Source organism: Mirounga leonina, unplaced genomic scaffold, assembly GCF_011800145.1.
Source record: "Mirounga leonina isolate KUSES-001 unplaced genomic scaffold, KU_Mleo_1.0 Mir_151, whole genome shotgun sequence".
NCBI classification, from domain to species: domain Eukaryota; kingdom Metazoa; phylum Chordata; class Mammalia; order Carnivora; family Phocidae; genus Mirounga; species Mirounga leonina.
The window spans coordinates 18,884,902-18,909,381 of record NW_023270377.1 but is presented as its reverse complement, the minus strand read 5'-3'; the positions used below and the strand labels follow the sequence as shown (position 1 = coordinate 18,909,381).

Sequence of the window (24,480 nt, the reverse complement as noted above, 5' to 3'; positions counted from 1 at the left end):
CTGGGCCAGGGCTGCAGAGGCCAGGGACACGGCCGTGGGCCCAAGGTGGCTGAGTCACGAGCACTTTTACAAACTTTATTTCATTCCAGCAACAACCCTCGGTGGAGGGGACACTTCTCAGCACCGAGAAGGCCTTGGGAGCATCTGGAGCAACCCCTCTCCTTGACAGTAAGGGAAACTGGGGTCCAGAAAGAGTGTGGGACTTGTCCATTGTCACTGGGCAAATGGGTGTTGGAGGGAAAGAAGAGACCAGGTGGCCTGACAGAGATTCCAGTATCCAGGTTGAGCGAGTGTGCAGACGCCTGAAACTGCCAGGGCATCCTGGCCCCCTCCCCCAGACTCCCACCCACACGAGTGTCATCAGAGGCTCCTCTGTAGCAGCAAATCAGATTGTGCCCATAGGACACCCCTCCCGCCCCCCACAAACACACACGGATGCACCTGTACTCATGCAGACCCCTCCCCTCCAGCCTCCAGGGCCCTGCCTCCCTCCAGCGCTGGGCTGGGGAGCAGGGGGGGCCTTGGGAGGGTGAGAAGGCCCTGAGAGGGCCGGGAGGAAAAGTTCCCAGTGTTCCAAATCAGCCCAGCTGGGATCCGTCTGGAACAGGCCCCTCTCCCGACAGCCCACAACTCATAGGCGTCCTGCCCCTATCCACACTTTTCTGGAAGCCTGCTGGGGGAGGCAGGGGTGGGAGACATGGAGACAGAGCAGAAAAGCAGAGTCAGCCAAGGGGCTTGGAGGTGCAACGGACCACCTGAATGTGAGCCACTGCCCAGGCGGGCGAACTCTGTGGGTCCGGCTATCCGTTCCCTGTCCTCCAGCCAAAGGGTATCTGGTCCTGGCAGGTAGAAGGTGCCGTCCCCTGGTCCTGGAAGCCCAGAGCAAGAGGCACTGGCCAGGCCCAGAGGCATGCAAGATGCCCTTTTATGGGTTTTTCCAAGGACTTCAGTCTCAAATTGAAATAGGAGGCCCTGCATCTCATCAGAAGGGACCTCATGACTCATTTCCTCCCAGTCCAGCTTCAGCCTCAGGAAGTGTCCCCCTCCTCCTCCTTACCTAATGGCCCAGCACCCTCCAGGGCTAGCAGCATGCTTAGGTCTAGAGGCAGCAATAATGAAAGAGCTGAAGAAAGAGGGGAAAGAGACCAGCAGGGTAGGGAAGGGACTGTCACTCACCACCAATTCATGGCTGGATGGAGGAAGGCAGGGGGCAGCCACCTGTGGGAGGGAACAGAGAAAGGGGCAAGGTTAGCATCTTTCATCCCCACAGAAAACCAGGGCCTCCTGAGACCATTCCACGACCCCACCTCCATGCTAGACACCCCTTCCGTGAGCCCAACACACTGACCATCACCAGCTGGAGAGGTCACTGGAAGACTCTGCAGCCATGTGGGGGATCTCTCGGGCAATAACACTGGGTAGAGGGGGTGTGGCAGAAGGCAAAAGATTTTAAGATTTTATTTATTTACTTGATACAGAGTGCGCGCACACATGCTCATGGTAGGAAGGGGCACAAGGAAAGGGAGAAAGAGAATCTCAAGCAGACGCTGTGCTGAGCGCAGAGCCCGATGCGGGACTCGATCTCATGACCCTGAGATCATGACCTGAGCTGAAACCAAGAGTTGGAAGCTTAACCGACTGAGCCACCCAGGCGCCCCGTATATCACACAATTTTTTAATTCTGTAGAAAAATATGCAGAAGACTGGAGGTCAGTGCACCGGGATTTTTTTAATAGCAGTGGGTTAAGGTAATAAGAAGAAGGATTTTTTTTTTTTCTCTGCTCTATGTTCTAAATGTTCTACAATATGCTAAGATTTGTTTTACATTTTTTAAAAACATGTTTGAGACCTCTGAGAAAGGAGGTTCTCCCCAATGCCAGGACATCTCACCCAAAGATGCAGACAGAGTCTAGGGTCCCCACAGCATGTGGGAAGCAGGATGGTGAAAGGCCCCTGCCAGTTCTTCCAAAGAAAGCCTTGAGGGGCGAAAGCACGCTCTCTATGGGCAAGCTTTTATTCTTAACACCATCCTCATCTTCCTCTCTGATGGAGGGTGGGGACTGGCACGCGGGCCTCCAGACAGAGGGAGGGGGGAGGGAGGGCTGCATTTCTCCCTCCCCTGAGATAACATCCCCCATCCAGGCCAGGCAGCCAAACCACTACCCTGACAATTAGCAGGGCCCTTTATCAGAGACTCAGTGTGTTCTTTTTTTCTAGCTGGGACACGTTTTTCTTGGAGCTCATACCTCAATCTTGGCTCCAATTCCCAACCCAAGGGGCCCACGGAGGGGACTAGGAGGAGGCTCTCCCTCGGGCATAAGGGTGTGTGGGCACAAGCCCCAGATCGCTGAAGAGGGGGCTGCTGCCTCCTCAAAAAGTGGGCAACCCCTGCTCCGGCCACCACCCCAGCAGAGCAGTGATGGCGACAGCCTCCAGGCTCGGGTAGAGCTGGCTGCTCACAAGAAGCCACCCTCAGCCGGGCCCTCTCTCCACCAGACCCAGTTCTGTCCTCCAACCAGCCAAAGGGATCCCCAGACTTGACACACCAGCCCAGAAGGGGACAAGACTCACGTGATGGTGTGCCCTGAGCTCTGGAAGGGGCAGAGAAGCTGGGTGTTTAGCATCCCTGGGTTCTCGATCCAGTCCCATTACGGGCTTCCTGCCCCAACTCATTCTCCAGCAAAGAAGCCTGAGTTGAGTCTCAGTATCTATCGCCCTGTACTCACCATTACTCCGAGACTATTGAGAGAGTCATACATGAGGCCAAAAGAAAGGAACAATAGCTAACATTCATTGAATACGGACTATAGGAATGACAGGCATTATTATCTATGCTAGACCCATATTAACTTATTTAATCTTTCAACAACCCAATAAGGTAGGTACTATTACATCTTTGGTTGAGGTGCAGGGGGGGCACAGAGAGGTTAAACACCTTGCCCAAGGTCACAGAGCGGATAAGTGGTGAAGATTTGAACTTAGGCATTCTGATTCCCAAAATGAAATGTGAAGGGAAACTCCTCCCTTATGTTCAAGAGAACGAGGAAACATGGGGACAAATGCTCCCCCAAGTTCAGGGTTCTTGGTACACACAAGCATGGAGCCATGAGTGACTGTTTTAGAAGTTTCTGGGGCAGACAGAGCCTAGGGTGGGGTGGAGGATGCCAGGAGAACAGACTGGGAAGGAAGGGAAGGTCCCAGAGGTGGCTGTGGCCTGCAGGGTTCTCTGCCTGCCCTGCCCACTGGACAAGGTCTCAGCCACGGGGGTCACTACTGCTCCCCCAGGCACCTGTGAGGCAGGAGTCCTGCATCCAGCAGCGGCCTCCTCCCTGTCCCCTCCTGTCCCTAACCCCATTCAGGGGCTATACGTTTCAACCTCACGGGGCCAGGTTCCCAGTGTCTGCCACCACTCTATCATTTATGGGTCCCTTGGGCCCTGGGTGGGAGCAGGTGCAATCCACAGGGCAGCACCCTGCTCCACTCCTTCCTTGAGAGCTGGAGCTGGGGCTCGGGTGGGGCTGGGAACCTGAGGACCATGCTGCAGGGGGACGGATGCTGCAGACTCCGGCCACGGCCTCCAGACCCGGGCAAGTCCCATCCACAGCCACTGTCTCCCACGCCGTGACACGAGGGGGTTTCCAGTCTCCATTCGGGGTCTGGGGATTGAGGGGGTCGGGGAGAGGTTATGGATCCATTTAAAGCAGGGGCAGAATGGACAGTGTCCTCTGAAACAGTGGGAGGGCCTCCCTTCCAGAACCACCCTAAGGCGGTGGTGGAAAGAACGGGAGTCCAGGTGTCCCGACCCCAGGTCGCTTCCCTGTTCCCCTGAGGCAGAGCTGCCCCTAAGGCCTGAGCTCTGCAGAGGAGCGGTGGACCCCCGGCCGCAGGGCCTGCGGTCTGGGCGCCCCTCGGGGCCTGCTGCCCCCTAGCAGCTCCTCCACCCACCACCCCCAGCTGTGCATTCCAGGCCAGCCGGCCGGCCAGCCCACTAACTTTGTTGTGTGTTTCAATGTCTCTTGTCTCTCTTTTTTTTTGTAAGCAGAGAAATGTTTCCTTAAAAGGCTCTCTCCTTCCCTCCGGCACCCTGGCCCCTGGCCACCCTCTCAGGAGCCTGGAATGTGCCAGGGAGAGCCAGGGCCCCCTGCCACTCTGTGGCCCGTGCCCTACGGCCCCACACTCCCGGTGTCAGCAGTGACCACTCCCACTGCCCCATAGGGACCCGAGCTAGGAACCCTCTCTCCGCAGAGGGGGCAGACTCTGGGGTGTCTGCAGGGGCTCTGGGTCCCAGCCCTGTCATAGACTGGCTTCCCGGGCACTGGCAGTGCGGGATTCCAGGGCTCGGGCCCAGGAGGTCAGCCTCAGGTAAGCCTCCTCCCCTGGTGTATCTCCATAAATCCATCCACATGGTGCGGGCTGAGCAGGCCTGATGCTCAGTCTCTGCCCTTGGAAAAACGCAACAGTCAAAGTAGAAGCAATGGCAGGTGCCCCCGTCACACTTGCCCTATGCCACTCAGCCTAAGTTCCCTCATTTCATCCCTACAACAACCCTCAACACCCCGTTTTATGGCCCAGGAGGCCGAGGCGTTGGGGAGGTCGATAAGTCATCCGATGATGTGAACCCAGCAGGCCGGCTCCCGACGGAGATGCGCTCCTGCCCTCTCGGCCATGCTGATGCTCTCGTAAATGCTAGTGTCCCTACAGCTCTATCCAACGACCAGGGCAACAGCCCCTGGAATGTGGCTTTCAGTCCGCTACTGTCCTAAGCTCTCAAAATGCTTGGGGCAGAGACTTCTTATCCCCATTTCACAGATGAAGAAAGGAAGGCACAGAAAAGGTGATGACTTGTCCAAGGCCACTGCGGAGGGGCAAATCTGGCTCTGGAGCCTGCAAGGGAGAGAGCTGGGGGCGCAGCTGGGGGGTGAGTTACCAATGCCTGGCATTCATCAGTCCCCCACCCACTAACATCTTCTGAATTTCAAAGGTCCCTGGACACAATGCCAACAACGGGACACACCCTTGGAGACTCCCCCAGGTCATGAGGTTGAATGCACCAGACTGCAGCCAGCCAGGCAAGGGCTCCCTGCGTGACCTGGGCCCTGTACTTCTCTCCACCAGCACTCCGTGTCCATCCCTTGTCCAGGACCTAAAGCCACACATAAGGGTGGGCTCTTCTCAGTCCTTCGAGCACACCTAGCTCTGTTCTTCCTCAGGGCCTCTGCATATGCTGTTCCCTCCCAGCCTTCTGGCTTGGCTTCAATGCCACCACCACAGAGAGGCCCTCCCTGACTCCCTTAAGTCACTCATACACACACACACACTGTTTCTCCTGCATTCTTATCTCTTCCTTCACAGACCTAATTGCAATTTGCAACTAAACAGGTGTCTGTTTCCTTGTCAGTAATCTGTTTCCCCTGCTAGAAATCAAGGGCCCTGCGGGCAGAGAATACGTCTTGTTCATCACATTGGTCCCAGCACATAGTAGCTGCACAATAAGCACTTGTGGGAAGATGCAGGACACTCGGACCCGAGGAAGGGAGGCGCCTGCAACTACCAGTGGTCAAAATCACCGCCACCGCTGAGAACCTTCTACGCGCCAGGTGCTGGGGCCAATCCTGCCATATGCCTGTCTCTCTGAGCCCTTCCGATCCTGCAGAGTCAGTAATATTGTTTCCGTTTTACAGATAAAAAAAACGGAGGCTCGAAGAGATCATGACACTTGCCGCAGGTCAATCAGCTGGGAAGGAGCACGCTGCAGGTGAAATCTTGGTCTGTGGGCTCCAGGCAATGCTCTTTGCAGAGCAAGAGGAAACCCAGGCACCCACCTGGCATGGCCCCCATCACCTCACCAGTGTGCAAGCGATGGGACCTGGTCCCCAACTGGGTGACACTCCCATCCTCAGGGCCTCAAGTTGTCGGCCCCGATAACATCAAACCCCGGGCTCCTAAACTTGCCCAGCTCTTCTGAGGAGCTCCCCACGTCCGCCTGACCCTGGGGCTGGACAGGACCACCTTGCCCCAGCCAAAACTGAGAACGACTCAAGTCTCTCTGACTCTAGCATTTCATACAATCCTGAGCAGAAGGTTTTTTTTTTTTCCTATCACTAGCTAGTCCTTTCTATTATTATTATTGTGGTAAAATGCATACAACATAAAATTTACCATTTTAACCATTTCTAAGAGTACATTTCAATGGCAGGTAAGTGCATTCACACTGCTGTACAACCATCACTCCTACCCATTTCCAGAACCTTGTCACCTTTCCAAACAAGAAACCCCACATCCTTTAAACAAGAACCCCGTCCCCCTTTCCTCCCAGCCCCTGGGGATCTCTAAGCTACCTCCTGTGTCTATGAATTTACCTGTTCTAGGCACCTCGCATAAGAGGAATCACACAGCATTTTGAGTCTGTCTTATTTCCTTCGTGTTCTGGGCTGAGTTCTATCCCCCCAAATTCCCACGTTGCAAGTCCTAATCCCCAGTACGTCAGAACGTAACTGTATTGAAAGAGGTGATGGAGTTACAACGAGGCCATCTGCAGGCCCTAATCCAATCTGGCAGGTGTCCTTATAGGAAGAGGCTAGGACCCACAGAGAGTCACTAGGGGAACATGCACAAAGCAAGGACCACGTGAGGACACAAGAATCCGCCTCAGAGGAAATGGGAAGTGCCAACGCCTGGACTTGGAGTTCCCGCCCCCAGAAGCGGGCGAAGATGAATTCATGGTGTGAGCCACCCAGCGTGCGGTATGTTGTTAGAGCTGCCCCAGCAACTGTCACACTTGGTGTCATGTCCTCAGGATTCACTCATGTGGCCGCATGTGGCAGAGCTGCCTTGCTTTTCCAGGCTGCATACTAATCCACTGCGTGAGCCCAGCACACCGTGTTTATCCGATGGATGGACACGCAGGCTGTTTCCACCGAGGTTCTGCCTGACAACCCCTCCACATCCCTGCCTCCACAACTCCAGGCCCCCATCTCGGCTGACACCCAGAGGTACACGGGAGGGAAGGAAAGTAGGGTTTGCAGAGCACCTACTATGCATCACCGACCTGGGTGCTTTACGTACATTTTATTTAGTCTTCATGACAGGTCTTTGGGGCACATGGGCTCAGAGAGATCAAGCCATTGCCCAAAGTCGAACAGCTCGTAAGAGAAGGAATGGCAGAAGCAGAAGCAGCAGTTGCTGAGGTTTCTTTGGATGCTCACTGTGTACCAGGCACACTATTTTATCCCTTCCTCTCCCTGGGACCTGCTGGAGGCAGAGATGAGTGCCCTCATGTCCAGCCGTCTTCGCGGCAATCCTGTGAGATCCAAGACAGCACAGCTGCTAAGTGACAGACCCCGGGGTCCGCCTGCCTCCAATGCCCACCTTGCCCAGCACGCCACGCTGCCTCTATGGCCGGATGGAGGTGCCAGGGGCTGTGAATGCAGAGAGCACTCGGGGGTCCCGGGTAGGGTCCACAGAGGAGGGGACACCTAGGCCAGGCCTCCAGGATAGGTTGCTTTTGTCTGCTGGGCGTCTCACCCAGGACCGTTCTAAGAGCCCCGAGGGCGGGAAGAGCCCCTGGTACAGAGCCCGGAGCTCACCTGGTATGTGGATGGGGTTTTAAAAGGTGGAGATGGGGAAAGGGCATTTCAGGTGCAAATGATCACGTGAACAAGGCATGGAGGAAAGAACTCCTACAAGTCCCCCTTGGCTGGGACACAGGGTGGGGGAAAGGGAGAAGGAGGGACACTAAAGGACAAACGGAAGGAGACAAAGGATAAGAGGACCGGCTGCAAACTCTCTTTCCAGGTTGGACCACGGGCAACTTTGACAGCCCAGCAGAGAAGTTAAGACTTTTAGATGCTGGCACTGGGGAGCCACTGAAGGTGCCTGAGTGGGAGAGGGAGCAGAGAGAAGTAAAGGGTGAAGCTTAAGGCAGGCTAAAGACATGTAATAATGATACTAATAATAATGGGGAGGGGGAGAAAAAGTGGGGGGCCCAAAGCCCACAGACAATGGGCCACTTGGGCACCCTAAAACCAAGAAGTCCTCATTTCCACACTAACAAACACACACTGGACAGACCCTGACCTCCAGCCTTGCCTTCTCTTCCCCCAGCCACAGCACAGGACACCACTGCCCCGACTTTTCCCTCCCTGCCCTGCACGGAGCAAGTGGACCCCCCCTCCCACCGGAGCTGCTGCTCACCCTCCGGGCCCCTCCTGGGGAACCTGTGGCCAGCACGCCACTACCTCTGAGCCCTGGTCACTGTGGTGACACCACAGGGGTCAAGAATAATACAGATCATGACCCCCCAGAGGATCTAGCCTCCATGCCACATGACTGAGGAAAGAGCCAGAAGACCCCCTCGGCTGTGGCCAGCCCAGCACCTCAGACGTCACGTGATGAGTCCGCCGGGCTCCGGCAAGAAGGCCATGGCCAGCCCCAGTGAGCCGGGCAAAGGCAGGCTGGCAGGCCCAGCCAAGTGGACTGAAGGATGGCTTGGAAGCCCGGTGGGAGGCAAGTGTGCACTGAGCCTACACAGCAGTCAGGTAACTACAGAATGCCTCAGCCAGGGGGCTTGCGGGGAGCAAGGACAAGGTCCGGGCGGCAAAAGACAGAGCCCCAGCATGGCTCAATGGCTCAAGACACTGGCCTCCCGTTCTGAGCCCCAGGCCCTGGGCAGGGGGCTCCTGGAGAAGAGATGTTGTTGCTCCCAGGCCTGTGCCCTCCCCTCCAGGCTGCCTGTCCTCACCAGAGCTCGCTCCTGGCCTGCTCGGCTGTTTCCTTCCCTTATATAGAGTTCTGCTCAGGATCAGGAAAGGAAGTGCATCCAGTTCCTGGAGGCAAGAAGGGACCTGTTTCCAGGGACACCTTGAGCTGAGGGGGGTAGGGCATGTCCCAGGCAAGAGTCCCCTCCAGAACCAGGGGCCAGCCCTTTTCCCAAACCCAGCACAGGCTCCAACTCCGACAAGAAATAGAGGAGAGTCCCAGAGGGCCGACTCTGGGCAATGCCCCCAGGACGTCTGTCCCCCCTGTTCACCCAAACCCTCCTGGGCCACATGCCTCTTGAACCACTGACCCAATCAACCTGCTCCCCAAGCTCCAGCAGCACCCCCTTCTCCCCAGTCCTCCCTCTTGTCTCGGGACCTTCCCCTCACACCCACGCACTGACCACCCCACCCATTGCCAGCCTCTAGGTCTGGTAACACACTCAAGAAAGGGCTCTCCGGACAGGGAATTTTCTCTGCAGGCAAACACCTCCCTGACCTCTGGCCACACCCACACGCAGCAGCCAGACTGCACAGCCCAACCCTACATGAGGTGGGGAGCCGGGTGTGCCCCTCTTGTGCCTGCCCAGAAGGTGCAGCCACAGGAAAGGGGGGTGCGGTGGACCTAGCAGGGCATGCTATGGAACCAGCAGGCCTCCACCTATGGAAGCTGGTCCCTGCAGAGCCCTTCTGGAGGATGGCGTGAGCTAGCACCCGGGTTAGTCCACGCTGGAGGCCCGGCTGGTGGCAGAGCATTTTCTCTGAAGATGTGCCTCCCCCTAAACCCAAGCCAAGACCCCGGCTCAGGGGCCACACTCACCCACACCCACAGTTAGTGACTCTAGGAGGGCTGAGGTTGCAACCAGGCCAGCTTCTTATGATGAAACCCCAGTGAGCAGGAGAAGCACAGAAGTTGAGGTCGGGCAAACCTGTACTGAGCATCTATGGTGTGCCAGGCCCTGGGAGCACGAGAGAGGAAGCCAGGGGTCCCAGAGGGGAAGCCAGGGGTCCCAGAGGGGCTGAGCAATAGCCACAGACAAGGGTGGGACACATGAGGCCGCAGGAAAGCACCAGCAGGGGGCAGAAGGCACAGCTGGGCCCAGGGCTTGACACTGATCAGCATCCTGGGCTCACAGCCCTACCTCCACCTCACTCCTCTCCCGCTCAGTGCTGACAACCACCTCACTCCCCCACCCTCGGCCACCCAAAGTTGTGAAGCCAGAAACCTGAGCATCCGCCTTGACTCCCCCTTCCCCTCCCTCCCACCAAGCCTGGACAATTCCTCTGCCCAAATATCTTTCCAAGCCGCCCCACCCTGCACCATAGAGATTATTGCAAGAACCTCCTAACTCAGGTCTCTGCCTTAGGTCTTGCCCCTCTAACCTATTCTCCACTCAGCAGCCAGGGAACTATTTCTAAAATGCACATCCAGTCCTGTCACTCCCCTGCCTGAAGTCCTTCCTGAATCCATGGGACAGAGTCCAAATGCCCTAATATGGTCCTCATGGCCCTGCGGGACCTGGCTGGGTCTCTTTCAGGCCCCATTCCCCACCTCTCTGCCTCCAAGCCCTTGCTCCAGCCAGAGAAACCCCCTTTCAGGTCCAATTCTGTTCCATCTAATATGCTCTGAGCCCATTTCCCAGATGAGGCTCAGAGAGGTCACACGCTTCACCCAAGGTCCCAAGCCTCAGCTGTGCCCAGCACCCCACCACCTTGACCCGTGAGGGGCCACAGCAAGAGTTTCATGGAGGGCATGGCCTCTGAGGTGGATGGGGCGGGGGAGACATCAGCCGTGGGAAAACAGAGAGGAGACCAGTCAGCGGGGCCCGGGGCGCACATGGCAAAACGGAGGAAGCGGGTCAAAGTGGGTGCCTTGTGCAAGGTCTGGAGGGCTGGACTGACACACCTGTCCAGGGGCTCTGGAGTAGCCCAATGCCTCCAGAGCCAGTGAGAGAAGGTGCAGGCGAGGGGCAGGGCTGGAGGCCAAATGTCCCACCCAAAATAGGCAGCTGCTGCCAAAGCAAGACAAGCTCTGAGCCAGGGCCAGGTGCAGAGGAGAGAGGCCACCAAGACAGCTTCAAGGGGACAGGAGAAGATGGAGAAGCCAGACACCACTGAGAGGCCCAGCCTGGAGGCCTCCGAGGAAGCAGGGCCTCTGCTGCATAAGTGAAAGTGTCAACAGGCAGTTTGAAACGGAGACTTCAGAGCTGCCTTCTCCTGAGATGCAAAGCCCAGGGAAAACCCCAGCCCTTCTTCTCCTCCTGGAGAGGGGCCATTTGTTCCGAAGCAGGGGGTGGGGTGACATGGCCTGCAGCACAGAAAACATAGCTTCTAGGAAGTTCCTCCAAGAATCTGGTCAAGGTAAGGGCTGTGGTCTGTGGTGAAGGTTTTAGTGGAACTGGGGGACCGGTGGGGGGGGGATGGGGGACAGGCCTAGGAAGCAAGACCCTGCATTCACTCCTCAGTGCCAGGTTCCCAGCAAGGGAGACAGAGATGAATAAGAATGGCCTGGACCAGGAGGGGAACTTGGGGCCCAGTGGAGGAGGCCCACATGTAAACAGGGAATTATAAAAGAGTCCAGTAACTAACTGCTATAAGGAAGGTATGAAGAGGGTTATTATCTCACTGGGATTCAAATCCATCTGTTTTTCCAGAAATTACGCCCAGAGGGAGGCTGCCCACCCAACCCCCCTCACTCCCCACAGAGGGTTTCTGTCCCTAGAGGAGAACTTGCAGGGACAAAAGTCTTTGACCCTAAATTGTGCCAGAACAGTGAGGCAGGAAGGACGCATGGGAAAAACAGCTAAGAGCAAGGGGGAAACCCAAGGAGTCAGAGGGCTCGGGAACTGCTAAGAGGCACACCGGCAGCCCTGGGACGTGGCAAAGGAGGCTGACGAGAGGTTGGGGTGAGGAGATAGTGGGGCTCGGCCAGGCCACAGATCGGAGAATTCTGGAGCTGGGGGCCACACTCGAACCCACACCAACACCAGAGGGTCCCTCTGTCTTCTTAAACTAGACCAGAGTCTACTCCTGGGCCAGGACCAGGGGCCTGGCCCCTCCTGGCCCCTCTCTCCCTTCCCACTCTGCTTCCTAATCTTAAAGGTGTTACTGGTTGCCTGGGGCACCATCCATTGGGTAACAGGTTTTGAGAAGGAGAAATGCTACCCCAAATGTGCACTCCAATTGCAAGATGCATACCAACTGCAGAAATACCAAATGTTATTTAAAAAAAGTCATCTCAAATTTGAAGAAAAATTGAGGCTCCCCAAACTGCCCTATGCTGCTAACAATCAGGAAATCCCTCCCAGTGTCTACCTACTTTCTTTTTAAAAAATTGAAGGACGCGCAAAGAAAGAACAAGGTGAAAGGCAACCCAAGTCCATGTTACCCAGGAGAAAACTCTACATCCTCAAAGCCCATCTGTGGCTCTTACATTCCCTGGACCCCTGCAGGTCATTCTGTCCCATCGCCTGACTGCAGACAGCTCTGATTCTAACCCAAAACCCGTAGCTGGGAGCAGATTCCGTTCTGAAAGATCACACCTAACACCTTTTGTCCATGGATCCCTTTCTTCCAAATTCCTCAACACATCGAGAGGCCACGAGTTTCCAGCCAAAGGGCAAGAGCTGGGAGAAGAAGCACTGGACTGGGAGTCGGGCGTGGCTTCCAATTCCACATTGCCATAGCCCGCCACTTCCTGCAGCTCCCCGAGGCGGTCTCCTCGTCTGGAAAACGGGGATAAGGAGACCTACGTTCCAGGGTGCAACCAAATAGAGTTGACTCAGTTGACACCACTAAAAACTCCTGGAACACAGCACACGCTTAGTACACGGTAGTCCCTTCCATTGAGCCGCTACCAACATGCGCCTCCATGTCTTCACGTCCACAGCAGTAAACTGCATGGTGCGGGCCCCATGCTAAGGGCTGCATGTATCTCAGCTCATCAAATCGTCACTGCAGGGGCGCCTGGGTGGCTCAGTCAGTTGGGCATCCGACTCTTGGTTTCAGCTCAGGTCATGATCAGATTGGGGTCCTGGGATGGAGCCCTCCATCGGGCTCTGCACTCCACTCACAGTCTGCTGGAGATTCTCTCTCTCTGCTCCTCCCCCTGCTCATGCTCGCTCTCTTTCTCTCTCTCAAATAAATAAAATCTTTAAAAAAAATCTTTAAAAAAATCATCACTTCAACCCTGTGAGGTAGGCTCTGTTCTTATGCCCACTTGACTGAAGAATTCAGGAACTATATATACCAGGTGAGAAGAGGTAGCTGACTGACAAGGTCCCATCCACCAATACGTCAGAACTTGGGAAAGTATTGTACAGTGCAAGAGATTCCCATCAAAAAAAAAAAAAAAAATCCACTTCTTTTCCCTGAGCTCTCGACTCTGGCCTCAGCTTCAGTGATCTGCAAAGGCACTCCCGTAGGCAAGTCCTGGGCCCCAGACGGCAGCACCAGGAGCACTCAGCGTAATGATGCATCTGCACAATTAGCGTAGGGCAAGGGCTGGTGTTCCAGAACCCCATCTGCTCTGATGGACCACACCAGGAGCCCCGGAAGCAGGAGTCCCAAGGGCAGGGCAGCCCAGCCCCATGTTGCTCCTTTAAATCCATCTGTGGCTGAGGCGCAGGAAGCCCCCTCTGGTTCCCAATTAGCCGGTAGCTGAGACTTGAAGCGAGGCCAGCACTGAAGGCCAGCGGAGGCCTGGCTGTCACCGGCATTGTTCGGCTGCATCTGACGCATATCCACCCTCCCCCTGCAATGTTTCCTTGTTCTCAGGGAGAACCTCGGAGATGCACGCATCTGAAACCAGGTCTGGAGGGAAGGGGTTGCTGAAGGGAGGGGCAGCGGAAGACTCGGCTCTATCTGGCTCAGAAAATGCAGGCGGACTTTAGACAGGGAAGACGGCTCACATCAGCTACAGACCCCGGGGACCCAGAGACACTGCTGAGGTGCAGACGCACAGTTCACACACCCCAAGGCACACACACAGCGCAGACACAGCCCCCAGGACCCCTGCCAGCACCAGATGCAAAGTCACTCCGTGGTACTGCCAGCCCCACCCCAAGCAGTACCGCACTGACTCCCGCACGGCGGCCCCACCAGCACACCCAGGGGCAGGGGACGGGGTTCCGGGGCACAGTTCATCTCAGGAAGCCAGGGTGGGGAATGATCCACAGGGCCAGACTGGAGGAGGGGAGAGCACGAACCAGCAGAGGCAGGGGGGTTCAAGTCTGAATACTCACCCAGATCTCAAAGCGCCCCCAGGAGCCAGCCTATCTATGGGAGCAGGGCCAGCAACAGATTCCCCTTGGACTCTCCCCCCACTTGCATCCTGCCCATCCTTCTGGAAGAGCAGGTGAGGGGCGAGGCACACTGATGAAAGCTGGGTGGGAGGTGTCAGAAACAGGAGGGCAAGTGTACTAAGCTGATAGGAGAATAAACATCCTGGAAATCACGGAATACAGGCATGGGAGCAGGAATTTTAGAAGTGGAGGTGGAGAAGAGGAGTAAAACAGAGTTTAGGGCTTGACGGATGACCAAATTATCTGAATCCCTCGAAGGTACCGTGTACTGCAGACACGACATCACGTTGACCCCTTTCAACGGTATGTACAACAGCCAAATCTCCCTTTTCCATATGAGACCAAGAAACTCAGGGAGAAAAGTAAGTTGCTCAGGGTCACACAGCTATGAGCACTGGAGCTGGGACTCAGACCCAGGACAGCCAGACTGCAAATCTATACCCCTGCAGGCAACCCAAGTCACCCAGGTGCTTCGACGACAAAGACGGGGCAGCTGTGCAGCCTAGAGGGCGTGGCAGGATCGCTGGGCAGAGGGGCTGATGCAGAGGGGCACAGAGATGCAAAGGGGGCAGGTGGGTGGGCATGCCGGCCTGGACCCCCAGATCCTAAGGGGCTCAGGCTGCGGTGACTCAGTGGCTGGGCCTCCGGGGAGCATTTCCGGAGCCTCAGACAGCTCTGCAGCCTAGGAGCCACCTGCCCAGCAGAGACACTGGGCCATTACTCACAACTGTTAGTTACTCACTCTTCTCGGCACCCTGCCCCCCAGCACATCACTCACTCCGACTCTGTTCCCTGAGAGTGGCCAAGGGGAGCCAGCGGATCTGGCTGGTTCCCACCCTCGCTTTGCTAGCCCCAATCCTGCCAGCGCATCGCCACCTGAGTCACTGGGGCCGAGCCCCACAGACTCTGGCCCACTCAGCCCAGACAGCTGTTAGCCTCCACTCTGTTCCAAGAAATAGAGCTGCTTGGAGGAGTGGTCACTGGGCAAAGAACTTTCCAATCCCAGGGCTAGAAGGGACCTTCCCAGCATCTCAGCTGGCTTCCCAGCAGATGCCTGAAGATCTTCCAGGACCCCCACCTCCATGCTGGATGGCTCCTCAGACGGCCCCAAGAACAAGAGCCTCTCTGTTCAGAAAGATCTGCAGCCTTGCAGAATGTCAGCACTGGTTGGAGAAACGGAGGGCTCTCCTAAGGCCAACCTCTCATAAACGAAGAAACTGAAGCCCAGAGAGGGGATGTGATTTGCCCAAGGTCACACAGTCCCAAAGGGGGACTGCAAGCAGGCCGCCTGGCCCCCATGCCACCAGTCCCTCCACTCACTACAAGTCCTTTCACCCCATGGGGAGTCGGTTGGAGCAGGCCCCTGCAGCCTACCCTCATGCCCTCCTGTTGCAAAGCAGCTGCTTATCCCGAGCCACCGGACTTGGGGGAGCTGAAGCCCAGATGAGAAGAGAAGAAAGGAGCTGCAGCTAAACCGTGCTTAGTGGGGAGCAATCACTTTCTAACAGTGACAGAGCATCAGGAACAGTCTCCTGGCAGACGGGAGATGGACCACAGGCCTTCCGGAGGCCATGGAGCTAGAAGGCCAGGCCCTCTGGCAGGACACGATGGGAGGAATTCCTGGGGTCCCAGCTGGGGACTTGGGAGAGTCCTGGCCTCCTCTCTGCTCACCTCTCCTCCCCTTGACCCCCGCCCCGGCTCACCCCTGCTCTCCCAGGGCTCCGGCCTGGAATCCAGGCTGGCCGTAGCCTCCGCTCCCACACCCGGCTCAGCCCAGCTGGCCACATCAGACACAGCCCGATGTGTGGGGTTCGAGGCAGCTCATGAGGCACCAAGGAGCCTTCAAAGCCTCCCGGGGAGCCTCGTCTCTCCTGTGCTCTCCCACCCGCTCGGGGCACTCATCCCAGCCGAGAGGCCCCTACCTGCCTCTCTCCCTCTGCACCAACACATAACAATAGTAGTAATAATAACCAAGGGTCACAGAGCATGGCCTGTGTGCTGGGCATGGTTCTATTTATTTCCTGCTTTGACAGATGGGTAAATAAAGCACTGGCAGGTTGGGGTCAAGACTGAAACCCACAGTGTGGCCACAGTGTCTGATCTTGACCCCCCTCCTCCCCACCGTGCCTCATGAGAGGGCCTCGCTCCAAGTTAAAGCTCCCGAAATCCCTGCTTCCTCATCCACGCACCATCATGGAACTCCTTCAGCCCCACCGGCCTCGGTGACGCTCAACAGTCCTCGTGGCTCTGGACAGGCAGCCCCCGTCCAGACACTCACCAGGCCGCCTACGGTCAGGCCGCAAACCCTCGGCCTCCGAGCGCAGGCTCCTCCACCCTGACTCGGGGACCCTCGCGTTCATCTGCTCAATAGTGAGGGCCCACCGTGTGCCAGGCAGACAGTGAAGGATGCCCCCAAAGGAGCCTCCCGATTCCTTAGAAATGCCAGAGCCTATGGTCTACCCTCACTCCCACCTGCTACAACAGGGCTCTCCCCTGGCCTGAAAGATCTCCCAGGAAGGAGATTTCAGGGTCTCCACAGCCTCCTGATGCAAGAAAGGGGGTCAGCACGTGGGAAGGAAGCCCAGAGAGATGAAGCGATGGCAGGAGAGGCTTTCCCAGCGTGGGGTTGAGAAATTTGCACAGAGGACTCTGAGGACTTTGGCTTATGGGATGTCCCCAGATCTCCCTGGTCAGTACAGCCTTCACACCGGCCAAATCACCCTCCTGAATAACAGTCTCATCACATTATCCCCACATGAAAGCCCTCAGCTGCTCCCTCATTCACCTGGCCCAGGAAACCCCCCATGGCTGGACCCCAAGAAACACCAGCAGGCTCGCCCAAAGCCATCCTTTCCCACGCACACCACTTCCTGTGGGCCTATTCCGTGCCAGGCACTGAGCGGGGCACTTCCCAGAGAGGATCTCATTTCATCCCCATCATAGCTCTATGAGGCTGCAATATCAACCCCATTTGACAGATGCAGACACTGAGGTTTGGCCCGAGGCCACCCAGCTAGCAAGCAGCAGAGCCGGGAGGGACAGAGCATTCTGTCTGACTCTAACACAGGGTGCGGGACATTATTTGATCCATCATGACATGTGCCTTTGTGCATGCCTTTCCCCTGTGCCTGAAGAAGTCTTTGTCCCTTTTGCTTCCTGCAGAACTCCTTCTCAACCTTCAAAACCCATCTCCAATGGCATCTCTTCTCCAAAGCTCTCTCCACTCCACCAGCTCGTGTACATTGCTTCCTGATTGACATTGCCTCTGCGTTTGGCAGAAAGCCATCTACTCCCCTTTGTCTCCTTCTAGACCATGTCCCCCTGGCCTTTCCAGCCCCATGCCCCTGGCACCTTGCCTGGCATACAGCCAGTGCCCCCAAAAGGCTTTAAAGTGAATAATAAGGGGCCTCATGTGCCCAGTCGGACTCAGCACGCAGCCTCCACTGTGGGTGCCTGGGCACGGCCCCCACCCAAGAAGCCCACCCCCAGTCACAGGCAGGCATCAAGTGCCCCCCATCACAGCCCAACACCCAGCTCGTGTCCCTCGGTGGGAGCTTCTCCCCATGCCCATCCGCCTGCCCCTCTCTGCTCAACCAGCTCAGCTGTTTCTGGGAGTCTCAGCCGGTGATTAGGGCCCTAATCAGCAGGACTTCCTGCCAGCGATTGCCAGAGGTGGGGGCGGGGCAGGAGGGAAGCAAGGTCAATCCAAGGTGAAGTTCTCGCAGCTTAGGACCAGGGGAGATTCAGGCAGGGAGATGCACTCACAGACTCTTCTAGCCCCTGCACCTCCCCAGTCTTTCACCGACAGGTGAGGACATCAGGCCCAGCAAGGGAAGGGACTCTTCCAGAATCCAGGAACAGAGCAAGAGCGCTGCTCTCCCCATGCCCTGGGCCTTTCTTACACTCCCCTTGAGCCCTGTGCCCGCCCTTCGACCCCCCACCCCAGCAGCAAGCCCAGGGCCTAACCCACAGACTGCTCCCCATAAAGGGCTGCTGTAGCCACTTGATTGCTCAGGTCTGGTCAAGGTCAAGAGCCAAAGGCGAGCCCCTCCTCTAGATGAGCAATGGCCTAGAAATGGAGCAGAGGTGAACAGGGGCTGGGGAGGGGAAGAGAGATAGGGCCGGGTTGAGCTCAGGAACCCTCCCCAGCTGTCATCATCATCAACCCAAACCCATTCTTTCTCCAAAAAAAAGCTTAATGCCTTTTGCAGCTGCAACTGGGCGGGCCAGGGGTCCGGAAATAGAGCTCACCCCCGACCTGGAGCAACCCCAGCCTCCCTGGGTGGGAACCAGGGGTAGGTAGAGAGTGCAGCTTGGCAGGCCTTGGGGGCTGACCCCTGTTAATGAGGAACGTCAGAGGCACCAGAAAGTGGAGGACCCCAGAGAGGACAGAGGCCTGGGATGAAGAGGGAGTGTGGCCAGGACCCGCCCCTACCACGGGTTCAAAGCTCCCAGCTCTATGGCATGCAGGAAGGGCTGGGCATGGTTCTCCCCCACCTCCCACCAACAAGGGACTGAACTTAAAGTTGCAGCAAGAGGGATGCTGGTTAGACTGCAGAGAGACCCAGCGGGTATACGACACAGCAACTTACAGCAGCTATTTGGAGATCCCACTTTAAAATAGAGACGCCACCCCCATGGGTATACCCATGGTCAAGAGTAAGCCTGCCTGGAGGCTGGGCCAGCCACGTCCTTGCCAGGCCTGGGAGTCTCCGATTCAGTGACTCTCATCAAGCGATGGGATAGGATCCAAGGAGCGGAGCTTGGACTGGTTTATAATAACGCATCTTGTTTACAGTGATGGCAGCTTTCTCAGAGTCCTCCATAAACACAGCTCTGCATCGGCTCCCCTGGGCAGACAAGGTCTCGGGAAGTCCCCTTAGCTCCCTGCCTCTCCCCACGCACAGAGAGGAGGAGAAAGACGTGGGGGGGTTCTCCTCTCTGGGCTCTGATGCTGGGTCTCCTTGAGGGAAAATGATGCCATCATCTATCTCCTCCACTCTCTGGTCCCAGAATCCTCCCGTCTCAGGGATGGAAGAACCACAAGAGAGAGAAAAGAGTCTACCCTGAATTGAGCTCCTAGAGAAACACCAGTACCATCACTATGACCCATAATAATAACAATTACTAACATTTATCGATCCTTTACTATGTGCCAGGCACTGTTCAAAGTGTTTCAAATTAACTCATTTGATCCTCACACCAGGAAACAGGTACAATTCTTACTCCCCATTTCAGATGAGGAAACCGAGGCTCAGAAAGGTTCAGTCACTTGCCAAAGCCACATAGCTAATACACAGGGTCGGCCTGAGTCGGGCCCCAGCAGTCTGGCTTTCGGAGTCACATTTTTTGCCTCACTCTAGACCTCCTGGCCAACACAGCCCTGTTTCCAGGCCCAGCCAATCCTCCCCAGGCCCTGTCTAAATCCCGCACTCCTGTGCCCCTCACTGGGCAGTCAGTCAGTGCTGAGCACACTGCGGCAGGCCCGGCAAGGACCACCAGGGAGGCAAAAGGCCCGGGCCTGCCCTCAAGGGTCTTGTAATCCAGCTAGAAGACAGGTGAGCTCTCGGGAAGTTTGCAGGGAAAACTGAGGGGCCCCATATTCTCGGCAGGAAATGGCCTAGGAAGGTTTCTGGGGAAGCTGGACTTCGAACTGGGACTGCCCCTCACCATGGTGGCAGGATAGTACTCGGCTCAGACACTACCATCACCCCTCCTTGCTCATCGGCTCCCCAGGACCGCGCCCTCCCGGCCCAGTCCCTCCTGCCTCCCAGAACACCCAGGCCTGAGCTACAAGCCTCCAGCCCTAAAAAGGCAGGGATTACAGAGCCCAGACTAGCCCTGGAGGAGGCGGCACCGGGGACGGGCTCGGGCCCACCTACCACCCCACCCCACACAGCTCCAGCTCTCCGGAGACCGACCATCTCTCCGAGGGAAACCAAGGTGTGGACAAGTAGGAAGATGGCCAAGGCCACCAACCTGAGTTGAGGCAGACAAGGGACCCAGCCATGCCGCCTGCCACCTCCCCTCTTGGGAAAGTGCTGCAGGCAATCTGAGCAAAGGAAGGAGAGGAAGGGCCAGGTGTGACCTTGCATAATGGAGCAGAGCACCCAGGGAGGTGGGCATGGCCTGCAAGGCTGGCAGCCCCGCCACCCGACTACCTCGTTCCAGCTCGCTGGTGCCCACACCTCTGTGTGCCTAATGGCTTTGAAAGCTAAGAGCCAGGCCCATGGGAATATAGTTCTGGAGACAACAGTCCCTCCAATCTCCGAAAACCTCTCTCTTCCTCCCCTAGCATCACGCCCACTTGCTGTTTTCAGAGTCCAGTAACTGAGAGGGCTTTCCTCTGCCCCCCCTCCAATACACGTCCCTCCGCTGGACCTCAGTTTCCCTTTCTAGGCAGAGACACGTGGCCCCAGAAATAAGCCAATAAGCCAGGGCCTGCAGCTGAGAGCCTTTGCCGTCCACGCCAGCTCGCACACTCAGCATCTCACCTTCCTGCCCCTCTATGGGGTCTCTGTCGAACCAGAGGAAAGCATGTCCTAATGAAGCAGCCTCATCTAGTCCCGGCTCGGGACAAGGGACTCCAGTTAGACACTGAAAAGGACTTCGTTCTCAGATGAAGCCAGGACCGACTGGAGGCAGGGGGATGACCAGGGTGACCTCAGACCCTACTCCTTCACTCTCCCCACCAAGGAGAAAAGGAGTCACAGGGGCCGTGGGGAGACGCAGGCTGGGACAGGAAGGACGGAGCCCTGGTGGGTCCTGAGCCTAGCCCAGAAGCCTACCTTGACATTCCGATCATGAAAAGCCCCAGCCTCCCAGGGTGTGGTGTTTGGAAACCTCTAACCCCAATCCCACCCTGCCTCTCCTCCTGCCACCTGGCACCCACCCCACAGGAAAACAGGTCTGGAGAGGTGGCGTAGAGGGAGTGAGGGGACCTGCTCCTCCCACACTCCTCCCTCGCAACCCCGCTGCGACTTACACAAACCACTTCAAGCTGCCCTGACCACTCCGTGTCATGTCACAAATTTGGAAACTGAGGCTCAGGCAAGGGCCACCCCTGGGACTTTCTGCATCTCAGATCTTGACACTGTTCCTCGGCCCACTATCTCCAGGCAGCCTGGGGAGGCCCCCTCCCATGGGGTGGGGGGGTGGTAGCAGAGGACAAACTGGGCAGGGGCATGAGCTGCCAAACCTCAAAGTACACCCCTGCCCCTAATCCTCACACACCAGCCGCCAGTTAGCCCCCTTAACTGGGAGCACGGGCTCTAACTGAAGTGGGCAGGGGGCAAGGTCGCCCCCTCCATCTGTGCTGGCCCTCGTGGGGTTAACCAGCAGGGCAAGGCTCAGGGTGAGACAGGAAAAATAGGAAGAAACTCAGATTCTTTGCAGGAAGCAGCTGGGGCAGACCTGGTAGGAGAGTGAGCACTGGGTGCGAGTGGAGAGCGTCAGGCTCTCTGTTCCCCAAACACTGGCAGGGAGGAATAAGAGGCAGTGCCCACGCCCCAGGCTGGAGGCCCTCGCCTTCCTACTCCCCCATTCCGGGTGTCAGAGAATTCCTGACTCCAAGAATCCCAGGACCTCAGCATCCCAAGAGACCGTCAGGGTCATCTCTCCTAACCGCATCCCAGCTCAGGAATCCTTCCAAGCTGTTTTCTAGCCTCGGTCTGAACTCCCCCCAGGACGGGAAGCTCACTACCTTACAAGGCAGCCCATTCTCCGGCTGGCCAGCCAGGCTAGTTAAGAACCCCTTCGTTAAACCTGAGCCAAGCTTCCTTCCCCCGACAAAAATCCATTCTCCCTTTTTGCTTCCTGTTCCTACCTCAGTACAAACAGGGCACTGAGAAGTCCCCAAAATCCAGGTCTTCTGCTATAGTCCGTCAGAGATGAGATGGTCACCCCACGGCAAGGTCAGCTCCGAACTCACCGACACCCCAGCCAGCCCCCCTCCAACCAGCCACCAGCTCCCAGTGTTTACGATTTGGGATGCTGCTGCCCCCATGGGAGACTCTAAGCCGGGGCTCTGAGGAAGGTGAAGTATGGAGCAGTACAGAGTGAGCGATAGAGAAGGAGAGGCAGGCGTGTGGAAGCAGAGGGTCCCTCGTTGCCTCCTCCACCACCCGATAATTCTCAGCTCCGGATCAGAGTCCTGGCTCCCAGCTCTGGGGGTCCTGTAGACTGGCGGAGACCCTCCCCAGCCTGGGAACCCAGTGAGAGCCCTCCCACCCAGCTCCCCATGTGGAGCCAGGTCCCCACCACAGTCCTGGGCCAGAGGGGTCTGGGGCAGGGAAGGGCTCAGCCTGAGGTCCTGGGGGCGAGTGAGGGTGGGGAGACAGGAGGGGCCGCCAGCTGGCAGGGCTAGAAGCAACTTAAGGCCAAGTCTGAGCCACAATGGTCCCCACCCCACCCAGGCAGCTTCAGGAAGGGGCCCAGCAGAGACTCAAGGAAAGAGAGTGCTCCCCACGCCCTCCTGACCCCCCTCCCTGCTTTGACTCTGCCACATGGAAGAAGTTCTGCAGCTTCCAGAAGAGAAAGCCCTGTCCCCAAAGACTCTGGAACCCCGGTTTCCAGCTCCTCCTCTGAGCCTCATCCCACGGCTGCTTGTCCTGCCCTCCCCTATCCAGCACCCATCCTGTCCCCTAAACCCATCCCACCCCTGCAGGGAGCCCATCTCGGGAGCGCAGCAGGCTTCTCCTGGTCACCCCTGGGTCACCCCCTCCCAGTCTTCTCTTCTAGGACAGTGGCCAGCCTAAAAACATCTGGTCCTGAATTGGGCGGTGGGGGCCAGACACTGAGATTAGCTCTGCAGAGCCTGTTCCACTTGGGAAGGGGTGGCAGGCGGGGCACCAGAGGGTCAGAGGAGGAGATGGGGGGTGGGAAGAGAGGAAGGAGAGGGGGTAGAAGGCAGCTGTGTGTGTCTGTTCATTAACCACCTGGATTAGCCATTTCTGCCCCGAGGGGTGAGGAGGGGATAAGAGCTGCTGGCTGGGGGAGGGCAGCAGGGGGCACTCGCGCCAGGCTGTGCCCGTGTGCCCAGGGACCCAGGCTGAGGGCAGTGCAGCGGGGAAACCCTTCCAGGCCTGCCTCACCCTCCCTCGCAGCCTGGCCGGCCCTCTGGGAGATGAGAGGTGGGAGTAAGGAGAGCCCCAAGGAGGAGGGCCCAGCAGCAGCTCCAGGGGGTGGCAGGGAAAAACCGCCCAGGCTCGCGTCTCATGGTCCTCTCCGAGCAACCCTGGGATGGGCAGCAGGTAGGGGAAGAGACTAATACTCCCAACCTCTCCCTCTTGCCCTGCCGGCCTGTCTCAAGCAGTCACTGACACCAGCAGCTTCCCCAGCAAACGAAACTCCTGATGACGGGTCTCTCAGAGCAGGGACAACCGCACCCGGACATCCTTGCCAGCACCAGACCCCGAAGGCAGGGGACTGACAGGTTGGCCTCCGAGGGCTAGCCTAGCCCGGGGACATGTGACTGAGTGGGCTGACCTCCCCCTCCCCTAATTTACAGCATCGGTGGTCCTGACAGTATCAGTAGGACACAAACACACACACACACACCACTCACCTTGCCAACGGAAGAGCCACCGGGTGGGGTGGGTGCCTGGGCTCAGGGGACAGGGCAGTGGGCAATGACAGGGCAGCAGCTGTGGCCAGCCAGAAGCTGGTTACTGAGACGAGGGCGTGAGTGAGGCTCGTGTCCAGGCAGGAGCCGGCAGGAAGCAGAGCTGGTCCCAGGGCCACTGCTGGGAGCAACTGAGCCAGGGCGCTGCTCACCCGGCTCCCTCCCCCGGCAGCAGGCGGGCAAGCGGCGCACCGCCTCCTTCCCCTCCTTCCCGGAGCCCCGGCCAGCAGCCCGCCCGCCGCCACCGCCGCCGCCGCCACTGCCGCCTCCTTTAACCCCTGAAGCGCTCGGCCAGCTCCCAGCTCCCAGCTCCCGGCTCCCGGCTCCCAGCTCCCGGCTCCCAGCTCCCAGCTCAGTGGCTGGGCGGCAGGCACACGCCTGGGGCCCCGTGTGCCCAGAAGCACAGCCTCCCCTGCTTCAGCCACCTGCCCAGCAGCCTCCCCGGGCCCTGCAGGGAGGCGTCAGAGGGCCTGGGGGCAGAAGTGGGGAAAGGGGACAGGTGGCCAAGAGGTCCAGGACCCCAGGGAAGAAACACAGCTGCTGAGAAATGGCCAAAGGGCTGCCGACTGGAGAAGGATGGTTGGTCAGATGGCAATGACAATGATAATCATAAGAACAGCAACTCCCAGTTTCTGTAGCGCACCCTGCTCTCTGCCAATCCCAACTCATTTGGTGACAGGAGACCTAGAATCTCACTTCTGAACCTGTTTTTTCTTTATCTGTCAAATCTGGGGTAACAGTCCCTGCTTTCTTCTCTCGGCTGAGTTAAGGCATTTGTGACCATTTTCAAAAGTGATGT

At 57.4% G+C, this 24,480-nt stretch overlaps 1 protein-coding gene across 8 annotated transcripts in view; it reads right to left on the bottom strand.

The window, feature by feature from the left end:
* TNS1 (tensin 1) overlaps positions 1-24,480 on the bottom strand; it is a 194,019-nt gene that overhangs the window by 111,322 nt on the left and 58,217 nt on the right. For 6 of the 8 annotated variants that reach the window (XM_035007167.1, XM_035007164.1, XM_035007165.1 and 3 more), the window contains one exon: positions 1,177-1,218. In XM_035007167.1, coding sequence (XP_034863058.1) covers positions 1,177-1,218 — 42 coding nt within the window. Of the gene's footprint in view, positions 1-1,176; positions 1,219-21,884; positions 22,737-23,624; positions 23,832-24,480 lie in introns of those variants that run through there. The other 2 variants (XM_035007172.1, XM_035007173.1) reach the window with 2 other exon arrangements.